The 14,246-nt window shown below is 40.1% G+C and overlaps 3 protein-coding genes across 4 annotated transcripts; all 3 read right to left on the bottom strand.

Annotated features, from left to right (window-relative positions):
* Window positions 1–3,340: 3,340 nt before the first annotated feature.
* LOC105704409 (anoctamin-4) lies at window positions 3,341–9,032 on the bottom strand. Of its 2 annotated transcripts, XM_012433615.2 has the most exons (14): window positions 8,217–9,032; window positions 7,979–8,108; window positions 7,453–7,570; window positions 7,173–7,361; window positions 6,888–7,099; window positions 6,657–6,795; window positions 6,383–6,584; window positions 5,968–6,311; window positions 5,479–5,718; window positions 5,173–5,390; window positions 4,871–5,088; window positions 4,549–4,790; window positions 4,184–4,471; window positions 3,341–3,966 (listed from the first exon to the last, which is right to left on the bottom strand). In XM_012433615.2, the coding sequence occupies exons 3-14, from the start codon at window positions 7,558–7,560 to the stop codon at window positions 3,739–3,741; spliced, it is 2,628 nt and encodes an 875-aa protein (XP_012289038.1). In that variant the 5' UTR covers window positions 7,561–7,570; window positions 7,979–8,108; window positions 8,217–9,032; the 3' UTR covers window positions 3,341–3,738. The 2 variants fall into 2 exon arrangements, with proteins under 2 accessions (XP_012289038.1, XP_012289037.1); XM_012433614.2 differs by lacking the exon at window positions 7,979–8,108 and having other exon boundaries at window positions 8,217–9,031.
* A 118-nt stretch (window positions 9,033–9,150) lies between these two features.
* LOC105704371 lies at window positions 9,151–11,094 on the bottom strand. Its single transcript, XM_023432845.1, has 5 exons — window positions 10,292–11,094; window positions 9,913–10,220; window positions 9,587–9,816; window positions 9,352–9,520; window positions 9,151–9,302 (listed from the first exon to the last, which is right to left on the bottom strand). The coding sequence occupies exons 1-5, from the start codon at window positions 10,718–10,720 to the stop codon at window positions 9,275–9,277; spliced, it is 1,164 nt and encodes a 387-aa protein (XP_023288613.1). The 5' UTR covers window positions 10,721–11,094; the 3' UTR covers window positions 9,151–9,274.
* A 187-nt stretch (window positions 11,095–11,281) lies between these two features.
* Window positions 11,282–14,165, bottom strand: LOC105704372 (actin-related protein 1). Its single transcript, XM_012433525.1, has 7 exons — window positions 14,018–14,165; window positions 13,663–13,727; window positions 13,163–13,489; window positions 12,773–13,082; window positions 12,538–12,711; window positions 12,401–12,463; window positions 11,282–12,304 (listed from the first exon to the last, which is right to left on the bottom strand). The coding sequence occupies exons 1-7, from the start codon at window positions 14,063–14,065 to the stop codon at window positions 12,161–12,163; spliced, it is 1,131 nt and encodes a 376-aa protein (XP_012288948.1). The 5' UTR covers window positions 14,066–14,165; the 3' UTR covers window positions 11,282–12,160.
* Window positions 14,166–14,246: the final 81 nt, after the last annotated feature.

Here is a 14,246-nt window from a genome sequence, read left to right as displayed (position 1 = left end):
TGGACTTCTCAGCCATGTTATCGATGAGGAAATTCAGTCTTGGTGGTGCCATCGATAGGGAAATTTGGCTTCAATTTTGCTTTCGATGGTATTAATGGTGCCATCGATGAGGAAATTCAGTCTTGATGCTGCCATCGATAGGGAAATTTAGCTTCAATTCTGCTTTCGATGGGCAAATCTGGCATCGATGAGCAAATTCAGTCTTAATCCTGCCATCGATGATCAAATCTGGTATCAATGGTGCCATCGATAAGCAAATCCTGTCTTGATGCTGGTATCGATGAGCAAATTCAGTCTTGAACCTGCCATCGATGATCAAATTTGGTATCGATACTGCCATCGATGTCAAAATTTGGCTCCGATGCTCCCATAGATGCTTCGGTCTGGCATCTCCTGCTCCGAAGCATCTTCTCTTCGCAACCCAGAGCTGCCTCCAGATCTGGAGGGTCGTAAACCGATAGCGGAAGCGTCTCGATTCATTTTTCCTTCCACCAGAGCTGCGAACACTGTACACTGCAGGTCCCAGTGGCCCAGAATCGTTCACCTCGAAGTGAGGAGAGCAGGATCGAGGTCGCTCGGGATCCAACCGGCTCTTCCGACGATTCCGCAGTAATCCTTAGCTCTACAAGAAAACAGCTATCGACATTTTACAACCATCATACATTAAGCTATTACCCTAATATCGTCTTACGTTTGTAAATATCTCCCAGAGGGAAGAAAGTCGGACTTCGGGGCGACGAGAAAAGGTCTACCGGTGCACCCGGGATGGCCTTAGAGCGAACTGGTTCACCGAGAGTGATTCCGGCCCGACCTTGATAGAAAGGCGAAACTGGGTGCACCTATGGAGCACGCGGTAACGACCGATGACGAGTGCGATAATTATCTTAATTATCCCCGAGGTCTCTGACTAACTCCACCCGGGATTCTCGAAACGGTAGCTGGAAGTAATCGATGCCGGACCTCCCGTCGAGGTCGCCATTATTCCGCTCTCTTAACAATCAATTATTTTTACACTCTTACTGTTATTACCTTACGGTCTAATAACATTCAGAGATGAAACGCAACATTTATACAGTGCACTTAATCAATTTCATTAACAGTGTATATCAATATATAGACCACATGCGCAAGGTATTGCAGTATGAAATTAACTAATTATTAAATAACTAAAACGAGGAGCTTGATCGACGTCGGTAATGAAAATTCTTCCAAATACCTACGTTGCCGACGTTTGTTTTTATATCACCTTAGTTACAGTTGTATTGTATTGTTTTATGTATTAAAGTGTTCTTAGATGATAACAAGCCACGTGTCAATGTTTGGACAGAATGGTCCAGTACCCTTAAAAAAAAAAAAAAATGCGCAATTAGGCGAAACGTTTAAAGGAAGGTCCTTCGAGCCCTTGGAGCTCATTAAAAATCGGCATCCGCGTTCAAGCGGATCCGGTAATTTACATTTCCGCATTCGAGAGTCGGTGCAAAGAGTTACCTTGCTTTCGACAATGACCCAGATTTCAGATTTTCATCGGTCACCAAGATGGCGAGGGACTCGTCCACGTTTCTCGACGTATCGTCCTTCTGTCATCGAATTACCGAAACCTTCGTTCCTCCGGATTTGCCTCGGCGTTTGCAACGAGAGACTCTCGGTATAAATGACAGAAAATCGATCGTCGATTAATAAAACCTATCGGATTACCCTTGCCCGACCTTCGATCACCTCGCTAGTGGGATTCAATTCGCGAATGGATTTTCCCCACTTTTTTTATATGGACAATTGCTTCATTGTATTGATATTCCATAATCCAGAGTCAATGTTCAGCGGTACAATGAAAATGACTGCGCAGTGTATAATAAAAATGAATACGCAGTGTATAATAAAAATGACTGCGCAGTGTATAATAAAAATGAATGCGCAGTGTATAATAAAAATGACTGCGCAGTGTATAATAAAAATGACTGCGCAGTGTATAATAAAAATGAACGATTATCTACATTTAAACATTATTAACATGAAATTGGTAACCAGAGAAACCGCCCAAGGTTTATGAATCATTCCCTTCCAAGGGCGGGCAAGGCCTTAGGATATAATTCGCGAATTAAATCTTTTCAAATGACCGATTAGAACGACGTTTAACGTCTGGGCGATTTACGACGCCCCGCGTCGCAAAAACCGACGACCAGCTCGAGTTCAAGGCGACGCAACTATTGTGAAAGAGTTCAGAAATGTAGGAAGTCGGTGCCGTAACGATCTTGAGGTTTTCTGGCCGGCCGAGTCCGCCATTTTTTTCTTCTTCTCTTCCTTCCCCTCTAAAGACCGCTTCTTGCGCGTCCTTCGAAAAACGTCGAAAAGTGATTTTCCGAGGCCGCCTTGATACTTATTCAGTCGTGGAGCCGACAAACGACTATTCTCGAATATTCTCACGCATAATCGGATGCTGTACAACTCGTAGAAATTAATTTAATCAAAGCGAACCAGCCGGAGAGTCGGCCATCTTGGATTGCGTCCTCCGAGACGAACAAAATGCAGGACGTCCTCAGCGGTTTATTTCATCGAAACTAATTACATTTTCCGGGAGAAACTAGCACAGAAAGAAGCTGGCTATCCGCGAAAATTCAGTTTTTTCAGTTTAGCGCATTAGGAAACGAGATATCACGATCTGAAAATCGACCTACAAGGGCCAGAGATCCAAGATGGCCGACTTACGATTTTCAGAAACCTTAAAGTGGATTTCAATATTTTAAATAAGTATTATAAATACCCGAAACGTATTTATAAAGGTATTTAAAAAAAACAAGAAGTGTTTAAGTAGTACGGAGATAAATGCTTTCTGTCCTCTAAGTACTGCTTTACTTAGTAACATAAAAGCCAGCAGGAAGTACATTACTCTCCTCGCCTTTCAATTAACCGCCAGCATTTATTGCGGCAAACTCTGTGCAATCTTGTTATTGCATTTTCTTCTTTTTCCTTACCACCGATCGATCTAGATTCCACGCTTAGTGGTGCAACTGGCTCATAAAAATATTAATGTTTTGTTAACGGGAACTTTTTACAGGTGACAAATAGCCTTAAGGTCATTCTACGTATTAACATCTCGACAGGTATTTCTTTTTTTTTCCCGGATCGAAAAGTCAATGCTTCACGACACTAATTAAAATGAACAATGTAATTCCAACAGAAATGCTGGAAAAATTAGCTTATTAATTTTGCACGCCACGTATAAACATTTATATTCTTATAGGTGTAACGATAATTAATTTTCCTGATAACGAGACATGGAAAGTAATGTATAAAAATGCGACAGAGGAGTTAATTACGGAACGGTGTAGAAAATTATTCTATCTTGAAGTATCGGAAGCCATGATTGAACCAATCGACTGATCCCCTCCGCTCTTTATTCCATCACTTTCCTATAAAAATCCATAACTCTCTCCGTGTACAATAAATACAAGGCACAATAGTAGCATACGTTAGACATTAATAAATAATGCCAGTGATAAATGCAATCGCAAAATATTCAATATAAAAAATTCACTCTCTCGGTTAGAGAATATGATTAAACCTGACTCTACGTCCAGGAACATCAAGCTAAGGTAAGTTCCTGCAAAACGTTAATCTTAACATTAACTCTTCGTGCCGTTTCCAGATTTTCAAAGGAAAATAACCAACAATTAAATCGCATTAAATTAATGTAAACACTAAATAATCGGGACCATTAATGGGCCCCAGGGAATCACTTTCTCAGACTTCGGTCGGATCTCGTTTATGAACGTTCATCTCATTATCTCGAGGATGAACATTCTCCGGATTCGTCGATGAACGACTCACTCTCTGTCTCGCCCTCTCGGCTTCTCTCTTCATCACGAGTTCTTCTGTTAGAAACGCTTCACGTTTTATTTGGTCCCTGAGTTTCCTGGGAATACCAGGCAAACACCATTGCACAGCCAGAGTTACCAGCCCGACCACGTTCTGAAATGAAACCCCAGGATAATATAATTAATTTCATAAATTAAGGCGATACGAAAAATGTGATTTCCTCCAAACAGATTTATAATCCTTTGAAATTTCATATTTTATGCAAAAATTAAAGTTTACAAATTTAAGGAAAAAGGAAAAAAAAATGAAATTTCATATTTTAGGCAAAATTGAAGTAAAAAAAAAAAGAAATGAAATTTCATGATTTTACCTGAAATACCACGACGAAGGCAAGCCTGGCAGTGAAGATGTGCCAATAAACGGTGGGTCGTTTATAAGGCAAGGTCTCATGATCAGGTGGATTTCTATACTCTGAGTATCGGCACATGGTGACGTTCTCGAAAGAGGACCTCTGAGGCTGCGTCCCATTGAAGAAGTCAGCGGTGTTGAAATAAGCCAGGCTGTGATTTAGAAATCCAGCGTCACTCTTGTCAGGACTAACAGCAGCCATGTACACCAGTCGAGGAATCAAGCTCGACGAGAACGCAATTATAAATGCCTAATTAATAAAACGGCTCCAATTAAGATGGCGAGAAAAATTCCTATCGCACTGTTTAAACTGCTTAAGTTACTTACATTAGTTGTCACGGATATTCTTGTCAGGCTGTCCAGGATTCGTGCCCAGATCCCGATGTCCCTGGTTCGCAGTGGGACTGGTCTACGATAATGTCGTAAAAATTTCGTAGCGTCCAGCCTCATCTCCAGGACGTTATTGGCGAGTGCAAAAAGGGGCGCAAGAGGAAACGCCGCGACGAAGAGGGTGATAAATCCGAACTGGATGACCATCTCCAGGTACTCGTCGTATAGACCTCGTGGGCCTTGATTTGGAGACGTCAAAATAATTATAAAATTGATCTGGATGTTAATCGAGAGCAAATTAAGACGTAATTCGACATACCCCAATCGAGGAGCTTCAAATCCCGTATCCAAGGTCTGCGAGGTGCTATGGGGTCCTTCTGTTTAAGTCCTGTATGGATGCGAAACAAGGCCCACCATTTGTACAATATGGGCAAGATCATCTCCATGGCGGTGTACAATCCTTGTTTCCCAATCATAATGATGGCCAACTGGATACACAGCTCCATCAGGCATCCTCCAGGCGAGCACTCTTCTTGCCTGTTAATTGCACCGTTCCACATTTAGGTAACTCTCCACCGAGTCGATAACCCTTTAATTAAATAATTCTCTACCCATGCGTACCTGTATCCAAGGATGCGATTATACTTTTTAGGATACCCGATGAACTTGCCTTTCAAAAAGGCGACGTAGAATATGGATGCGTAGTAATTAACAAATTGGAAAATGTAGATCTTGAGAGTCAGACTGTCGTCGAACTCAGCTTGGGTTCGCCATAACTCCATTTCTGTCAAGTACAACGCCAGCCAGTCGTAGACATAATTCAGGAGTAGAATACAGACCTGTAGAAAAGGGAGGATGTACATTTTTTAATACATCTCGACTTGTATTCTTGGATAACATCCTCGTAAATAAATAATATGAACTTACTAGGTTAATCGACGCAGCAATGGCTGGAAGGGCGAACATTTTGTAGCTGAACGTGTCCACTTCTTTGCCGAAGAGGGAACTGCTGGTTATCATCGACATTCTGTACAGCACGATAGCAAACACAGTTGCGACAGCGACAGCAATTAATAGGAACACCACCGAAAAGCTGAAAAACGTTGCGGGGACTCGAACTCTCCAGAAACTGACGTGCGGTTCTTTCTCTCGAGTGATTGCGTTCACCTGCAAATCGTTACATCTTATAAATTCAATTAAACTAGAATGGACAATTTACTCTAAAATAAATGTAAACAATTTCTTTCTTTCAGAACCGATCGCCTTTAATGTCATATAATAAACAAGAATGTAATTCAGTGACATTTAACCTCAAAATTGTGACAACGTTCCAACGATTTTAAACTGATTTCTTAGGTGAATAACCCCACAAATGCCAAACTAAAGTACTAAATAATGCCCTTCAAGATAAATTACCTTCTCCTTGACCTTGAAGAACTTAATCTTCGAGATAGTACCCAAATAGTGAGGTCGAGGATGATCGGCAGTTCGGTCCCACTCAGCCAATCCCCAGTGATAGCTCAACTCAGCGGAACGTCTTTTCCAAGTTTCCAGATACAAGCTCGCCCAAACGGACATAAAGATCGCAAAACCGACAGTAGCAGAATTATCGAACAAGTGTGTGACTTTTGTCAATAAACAGGTTTCACTGAGTCGCCAGTAATCGCAAGTGAAGTCGCACTGAGGACACATTATCACATCATCGGCAGAGGGATCGCAGGTGTCCTGCACCAACTGACTCGATCCCAAAGTGAACAGACCTGTCAAAACATACATTTCATAAATAATTATACATAACAAATAATGATTTATATACAAATCTCTAAATTACCGTAAAGAAAACAAAGTAAGCCTGCGATACTGGCAGGAATGAGCATGTATGTATAAAACCCAAGCCATGCGAAGTACATGGCAAAGTGTACACCAAAGTACTCTTGGATCGTGTCTAAGGGCTGAAGTTTCAGCCACTTCTTCGTCGAGCCCCATTCTTCGTACAAAAGGGCACGAATGCTTCCTGATTGCTTGTACGTTCCCTAAATTTCGTGGATGAGTCGAATTTGGTACTCTGAACATGGATAAACATTTATTATTTGATGCCAACTCACATCGTGAAGTGGATAAGCAGCCGAATAGGCACCTTCGGCTATGAGTCGTTGGATGCCCAAATATTGACGCTCCAAAATGAAATTGACTATCATCGCTCGCACGTTTGCAGGGAAGAAATTTTCATCGTCGGTGTCGAATCTAATAAGAAAGAAAATGTACTTAATAAAGATTTATTAAAGGGAGAACATTATACCACAGAATAAACGTCAGATATAGACCACGATACTTACAAATATTCTTTATCCCTAGAAAATTCCGTAGCTAATTGGTACTCTCGTTGGGGGAACTTGGAATCGTTCAACTTAACGAAGCTGAATATTTTGCCGAACCATGATTTAGCATCGTCGAATATATCGGTGGTCTCATTGATTATACTTTCCTCGGGTAAATATTTAATCGGCATTCGCAGTTTCAGTATCTCGCAGTATCTACATAGCACCTCCTGCAATGTGTACGATTAATATTTTCTGCATCTCAAAGTGGCACTAAAAATAATCGTAAATCTTTGAAAGTACCTTCGGGGCATAAATCTTAATGAAGCATAGAGATTGATTGTACTCGTACTCCAGTTCCAAGCCTTGATCCATGAGATCGCCTTCGAATACTTCTCGTTTCTGAGCGTGATTTCTGTTTCCATTCTGCATATGAACCAACACGAAATCCACTCTACTAATGTTGTCGATCTCTTCTGGCTGAGATGTAGTCTGTAATTCATAACGACGATCTATAATAATTGAATACAATTCTCACATGTAAGATAATATCCAGAGTGCGTATATAAAACTTAATGCCAACCATCGGAGCGGGAAGATTTTCTTGCTCCAATGATATCATTCTTTGACTTAACTCCCAGGGAACTTCTAAAGTCTGATAGGACAGCTGGCCGTTTCGTGATGAATCCATATCTCAAAGACTACGGAAATAGAAAACCCCATATTAATTATATTCCACATATTTGCAATCGACAAGCTAAGCTAGTAATTACTAAACATCGAATTCAAAGCTTAACGAATAAAATAATACTTCAAACATGGATAATATCGTAGCAAATAGTAGTTTAAAAGCGGAATGACGATATGGATGAATCCTAGGAACAAGATGTATTTGATATCCAAAACTTGACGATTGGTAGAAAAAGCATTCCGTACATAATGCTGCGTAACTGCTTATTTTAAAAAAATACTGCACTGCTGTTCGATTAACAATAAGTCGCTTATAATGTACAATCCCTGCAGTTGCGTAAAGTCACATGCTTGTTCCTCGGACACAACGGAATCACTGATATAACAGTTAATATATACGACGTATCGTTATGACCCACCATGAGTGTTAAACGTAGCGCTATGTACATGTGGTTAAAAAGAATCGTGCCTAGTACTGCCTGCATTCTTCCAGATTCTTTACGCTCGATGAAATAATATCCTGTGCACCAGCATGCGAAATCCAGATAACTTGGTTAAATAAGCCAAAGAAGAAACGATAAGAATCTCATACACAAGGTGGGCAAGATAGCGAGCAAGATGATTCATGTCGCAGCGATAACATCATATTGTACTTACTTCCTCATATTAAACTGTAATTCAGCAGATAATTCCTCGCAGATTTAGGAAGAAATCAACTTTCTCACTTTCGATTTCCTCTTCAAGGGCAGAAGTGAAACCCTCGTGGCGGTGAAAATCAAGTTGCAATGCCAGACACCTAACCTCTAAAGTTCACCGATCTTTAAGACATCTTGCGCCGAACGTCGCGAGAATTGGACACGACTGTTTATTTAAAGGCATGTCGTTTCTTTCACAGCATTCGAATCACTTGAATGAATCAGAAAGTTGGAGTATTTCCTATTAGGATCGTATGACAGATTTAGCGATTACGAGATGAGGTTAACATGGTCGAGAGTTAACCGTTCGTTCGCCAGATGTCACCGCATGCCAATTCTAAATAAATACCGCGAAGTTTAAAAATCCGGCAATCATATAAAATAGGTAGTTACAAAATAAGATAAAATATTAAAGTCATGCATCAGAATATGTACTATAATCACTCCGGATGGAAAATAGAGTCACATGCTCTTGACATATATTTACAACACGTTGAATTGGTGCGCTACAAAAATATATATACACATGTATATATGTATATTTTATAGAATATTAATTTATGCGAGGCAGACCGAATGCAACATATCAAACGATGGAACGATTATTGTTCCGAAATGACAACCATGACATCCAATGACAAATGGAACCGGTCAACATTAATTATTGATTATAAGTACTCTCCGATTTCCATCACAGTCTACGCAACACTGACATAATTCGTTAACTAGATATAAAGACACGAATATATACTTATTTGTCTATCGTAAAGGATTTCTCATTGCTGGATTATCACTTGTCAATATCCCGAATTTTTTTCGCGACACGTTTTGTCATTTTTGAGCTGCGATTCGAGTTAGATTTGACATTTGCTCTTGTTGAGTGGGCAAAGATGTGTCTTCCATGAACTTCTAAAGTATTGTCACTGTTTTCCTGTTTAGGAATTATCGAGCTCGGTACAATTGTTCGAGAAATAGGACTCAAAGAATTTCGACTCCGCAGTGGTACAGCTGGTGCCGTTGTTAAAGATCTGAAATGAATTCAGGGAGACTTCGAATAATTTAATGAAACTTCTGTAATTGAGATAATTAAGAATTACCTGCTTTTACTATTTGAGAATCTAGAAATGTCAATCGGTGCAAGCTTCACATTTTTTGGCCAGACCGTTGGGCAAACTGGAGCATGCCACGCAGAATGAGGAATTTGTGACAAAGATAATTTCCTTGCCGATGTAGTTTTGAATCCTGAATTCCCATATCTACTTGACCCTGACAAGAAATTTCATTACACTATGATATTACGAATCTATTTCTCACTCTTTAAATCGCACTTACTTGGAGCTTTCGAAACGTCTGCAGATTGTCCCATAAATTGAATTGGCATGGTTTTTAACGTTGAAAAGCTTTCTCTGGTGCTAACAACAAAAGGCACTGGGCTGACGATGATTCTTTCGTTGAACACAGTTCCCAATTTATTTCTCCCGAATTGGGGAGTGTATAATCTCTTTTTTTCAAGCTCTACTCCGTCCTTTTGGCTTCGTGCCGAAACAGACAACACATTTTCACTAATAAATAAGAAAACAACACAGAAGCGTTGTAAAAATATTGAGATATTAAAACTTGTGTTCTAAATCTAACCTAAACCACGTTATTTAATCTACCTTAGAGGCGATACATCTTCCTCTCCAACAGATGCTTGCTTAAATACTTTACTCGAGTCTTTTACATCCCGAATGTTCTTAACATTTTTAACACCATCTTTCTGAATGATCTTCCGGCCTCTTCCACTTCCTTTACCATTACACGTGGGTGCTGGAGTTATCCGTAAAACCGAATCGAGATCCTCGTTCAAAGAATCCTCGTCCTTCTGCGTGATCAGTACTTCAGCATATAAGAATCTCAAAATTAAGTCAAAAATCTCTTCCTTGGCTCTCTCTCGTTGATCATCGGTTAAACTAGAGTGCAATTCCTGCATGAAAAATTCATACATTTATAAAAAAACTAAGAACGATCAATTTAAATCATTTCACCTCTACTTACCTCCAGCTCCGGGGAATCCTCGATGATTATCTCCTCATTCTCTAGTCTCTCCTTGCTAGAGTTCTTCCGTTTAACATCTGTATTTAAATCGCCAACCTTCTCGTTAGCTCGATACGCAGGATTCCTGCCAACGACCCTTAAGTGCGGAAGCTGACTTCTCCATTGAATGCACTCATCTAAGATCGGTCCAGGCAGAACCTGATCCGCTTCATCGAACAAACTCCTGTCGATAGCTTCCCAGTGTCTCGTAATCCTTTGCGTAGCAACTTCCTCTAACTCCTCAGGCCAGGAAACAGAAGTAGCACCGCTGTGTCGATCCCAGCTAAACGAATCGTTCCTAAAAGCTGGACAAGGGTACTTTGACTCCTGTGGGCTCGATTCGATATACCGAGCCGAATGGTTATTTCTGTTCCCTTGATGAACCGTCATTGTCACTCTATATCATGACACTTCTCCTTCCCCTGGTAACAAATGATTAATATAATTACTTAATTTTATATATATACCTCATTTTATAGATACCTTCTAAGCCATTTCATCTGTCTTCATGTGCTACGATTAAAAACACATGTTACAATAAGGAATGAACGTGTTAGGTTAGGAACGCGTCTTCACTAGAAATTTTCATTTACAACTCCTGTTATTACGTTTCAGAATTGTTTTCAAAGTGCACGGAAACAATCACGACGAAATAATACCTTGGAACATTTTATACGCGGTTGCTTTTCCCGTTATCCCCTCCTCACGGCAGATTATTGATTATTTAATCAGGAAATTTCATATTCATGGAGTCGAGACCCTTCTTGTTTCCTGTCGACCCTTTAAGCCCTTTAAGTGCGCAATTCCATTAATAGTCGTACTTCAAGCGGTCCATTTAAAATCTCCTCCAATAAAAAGAAATCCAAGTATGACTCTTTTTAATCTTCGATACCAAATAAATAAATGTTAATCCATACAAGCAAAATATTCACCAATTGTAACATCAAGGTATACATATAAACGCCGTCCCTTTATTTTCTGTATAAACGTAAATATTATAAGGACAATGAACCACGCATAAACATCACCTTTAAATAAACATTATGACTTTTATTCTCTTATCCTAATGTTATAACCTACAACGCATAGCTTGTATTTTGGTTTTCTGAATGAGTGAAGACGCAATGAAGATTCGTCAAGACCTACATGGTGCTAGCTGTTTATCACAGTCAAAGAAAAGGTGTAAAATAAGACAAAGATCTTCTTCCCCTAAACACTCCAGTTGTGCCTCACGAGTCTACACGAAACATCGTTCAAACAATAAACGCAAATATCCTCGGATAACCCTACTTTATATACTCACGCAATGATGCACCGTTCAAAGATTTTACAAATTTATTGTATCAAAGCGTACATATTTACAAATACTTCTGCAAAACCACCAGTATTCCTGACAAACTCACTGAGCTCCTTATATTAAATGATCTTTAGAATGACATGCAATCGAAAGAGATACAATTACCAGACATAACCTCATCAAGTGCCGAACAACACTCCGATTGTCTCGAACACTATACAGCTCTATTAGAAAAGTAAAAAAAAGAAATGAAATCGACTCCTTACAGAGTAATAAATTATACAGAATGCAAAGAATGCAGGAATTCACGATATTCTTCGGATTAAACCTTTTAGTACGTCTGGAATTTCGACAGTCTCATTAATTAATGTAAGCAATAAAGTCCTGGCGTGACGAAAGCATTGTAAATGTACGATTAATGCAGTTCGTGCGAGTGTTGTGCCGAGCGCGTTATTTGTGTCCAGTTTAGAAATATCCTATATATATATATATAATTTATATATATAGTTTATATTAGATCTTTGAACTTAGGCTCAGAATGTCTTACGATGTATTGCCCTAGTACTCTCCTCGTCGTATTCGCGTTTGCTCACCCACATCTTCTTAAACGTGTCCAGAGAAGCCAAAATAGACCCTCCGATCCAGGTACTGTACAAACGTTCTTGAGGAGCCGATATCTAATAAAAAAAAAAGAAGTCGATAAACCTATTGACAGCACTACGAAGTTTAAACATTTCTTACGATAATTCGATCCTCGAATGTTAATTACTTACCCTAATTTTGATGTCTTTTGGAGCCATCTTTCGAATCTCCGAAAGTAACCGATCTCCAAAACCCTGAAAAAAATTTGACATGTCTTTTTTTTTCACCATTGTAGAAATTTAATAGTCACGATCTGATCTATACTCACTCTGAACAATGTCGACCCACCAGAGAGCACAATATTTTGAAACAATACCTTTCTCAGATCCAAGTCAGACTTTTGAATGGAATACATTAATACTTCGTGAAGCCCTTCGCACTCCTCGCCAATCAAGTCAGGTCTAAAAAGCACTTCGGGTGCTCTGAATCGTGCAGGACCGATCTGTAAAGAATTTGCATAGCTTAGGATCTAATATACGCATTTTAACAATTAGAAATCTCACCTCGAGGTGACTTCCATCGGGCAAAATGTACGAGAATTTCTCTAGCTCGATATTCTCCTCTTTCTGAGGATTACTCGGAAGATAACACGTCCGTTCCTTTATCGTCCTGACGATTTCAAACTCTGCGGTGGTCTTGAAATTAATGCCTTCCTTGCGCAGCAACAGCCTGAGATACCTCGTAACGTCACGACCAGCTATGTCTACCCTCATAATACTGTGAGGCATTGCAAAGCCTTCGTAAATAGGTACAGCATGAGTGACGCCGTCTCCAGCATCCAAAACAACACCGGTAGTCCTTCCTGTTGCATATCTGAGGCACGAGAAATATTAATCAAGATATCTCAATTATATACCCCATAAATTCCATATTTTAATCCCAATGCAACTTACAAACTAAGTACAGCCTGCATGGACACAAATAAAGCCGGGACGTTGAAGGTCTCGAAGAATATTTCCGCAGCTTTCTCGCGATTTTTCCTAGGATTAAGCGGAGCCTCCGTTAGCAACACCGGATGCTCCTCGCTAAATGTAGCTAATTGATGCTTGCTGTAAACGTATGACCAGATCCGTTCCATGTCATTCCAATCCGTGACGATTCCATGCTCCATGGGATAGCGAAGCGAAAGAAGGCCTCTGTGTTCCTCCGCTATCGGTCCAACGAATAAATCCCCTTCCAGGGCTCCCGCCATAACACGGACATGTTTCGGCCTGCCGATACTAAAAGTTGAAGAAATATTAAGTTAATCGCAGAAGTTTATCCCTTCAAATTTGCATTTTCTCTTTTTTTTCCCTCAACAGTTGGCGAGATCGATGTCACCGCCTGTCGATAACCCCCAAATCGGAGAGTCCTGTTTAGGAATCTGGTCACGGACTTTAACCGTGGTACTTACTAATTTGGAAATCTGCATTTCGGTATCTGGTCTCCCGCAAATCCCGCTTTAATGACACCTGAGCCCTGAGACATGAAAATAACAGAATTTAAATATACGTGGAATCGATTTTAAGTTGACGAGGACTCGGTCATTAAAATTCCCAAAAAAGGGATAAATTCACAGCACCGTCATAAACTCAGTACAACAAAAATAATACTTAAGTGACAATGGAAATGATTTAATCGGATCTGTTTAAACGTCGAGAGATTATTCGCAAAAATATGACGAATGGTTCGGCCCTCGATTTGACACATGGAACACGGCGAGTCTGTCACTCTTTTTATAGGCTTTAATTAATTAACAGAGCACTCACGTTGTCAATTACGACTGGCTGATTAACGATCACGTCATAAGGCTCCATTATTCGCGAGTTAAAGCTTTGTTCCTCGGCTTAAAACTTAGAAAATCGACTCCAGCCTCGACGAGCACACCTAGCTCTTCAGGTGCGCCGTGAAGGAAGCCATTCGCGGCCATCTTGGATAAGTCGCGTCGAGATCGACCAGAATCGATTATCGAACACCCTGTACTGCAACAAAACGCGC

The sequence above is a fragment of the Orussus abietinus genome, unplaced genomic scaffold (genome assembly GCF_000612105.2).
Source record: "Orussus abietinus isolate OABI.00-Male unplaced genomic scaffold, Oabi_2.0 scaffold40, whole genome shotgun sequence".
Lineage (NCBI taxonomy): Eukaryota > Metazoa > Arthropoda > Insecta > Hymenoptera > Orussidae > Orussus > Orussus abietinus.
Note: the sequence above shows the minus strand (reverse complement) of the source record. Positions and strands in the feature narration are given on the sequence as shown.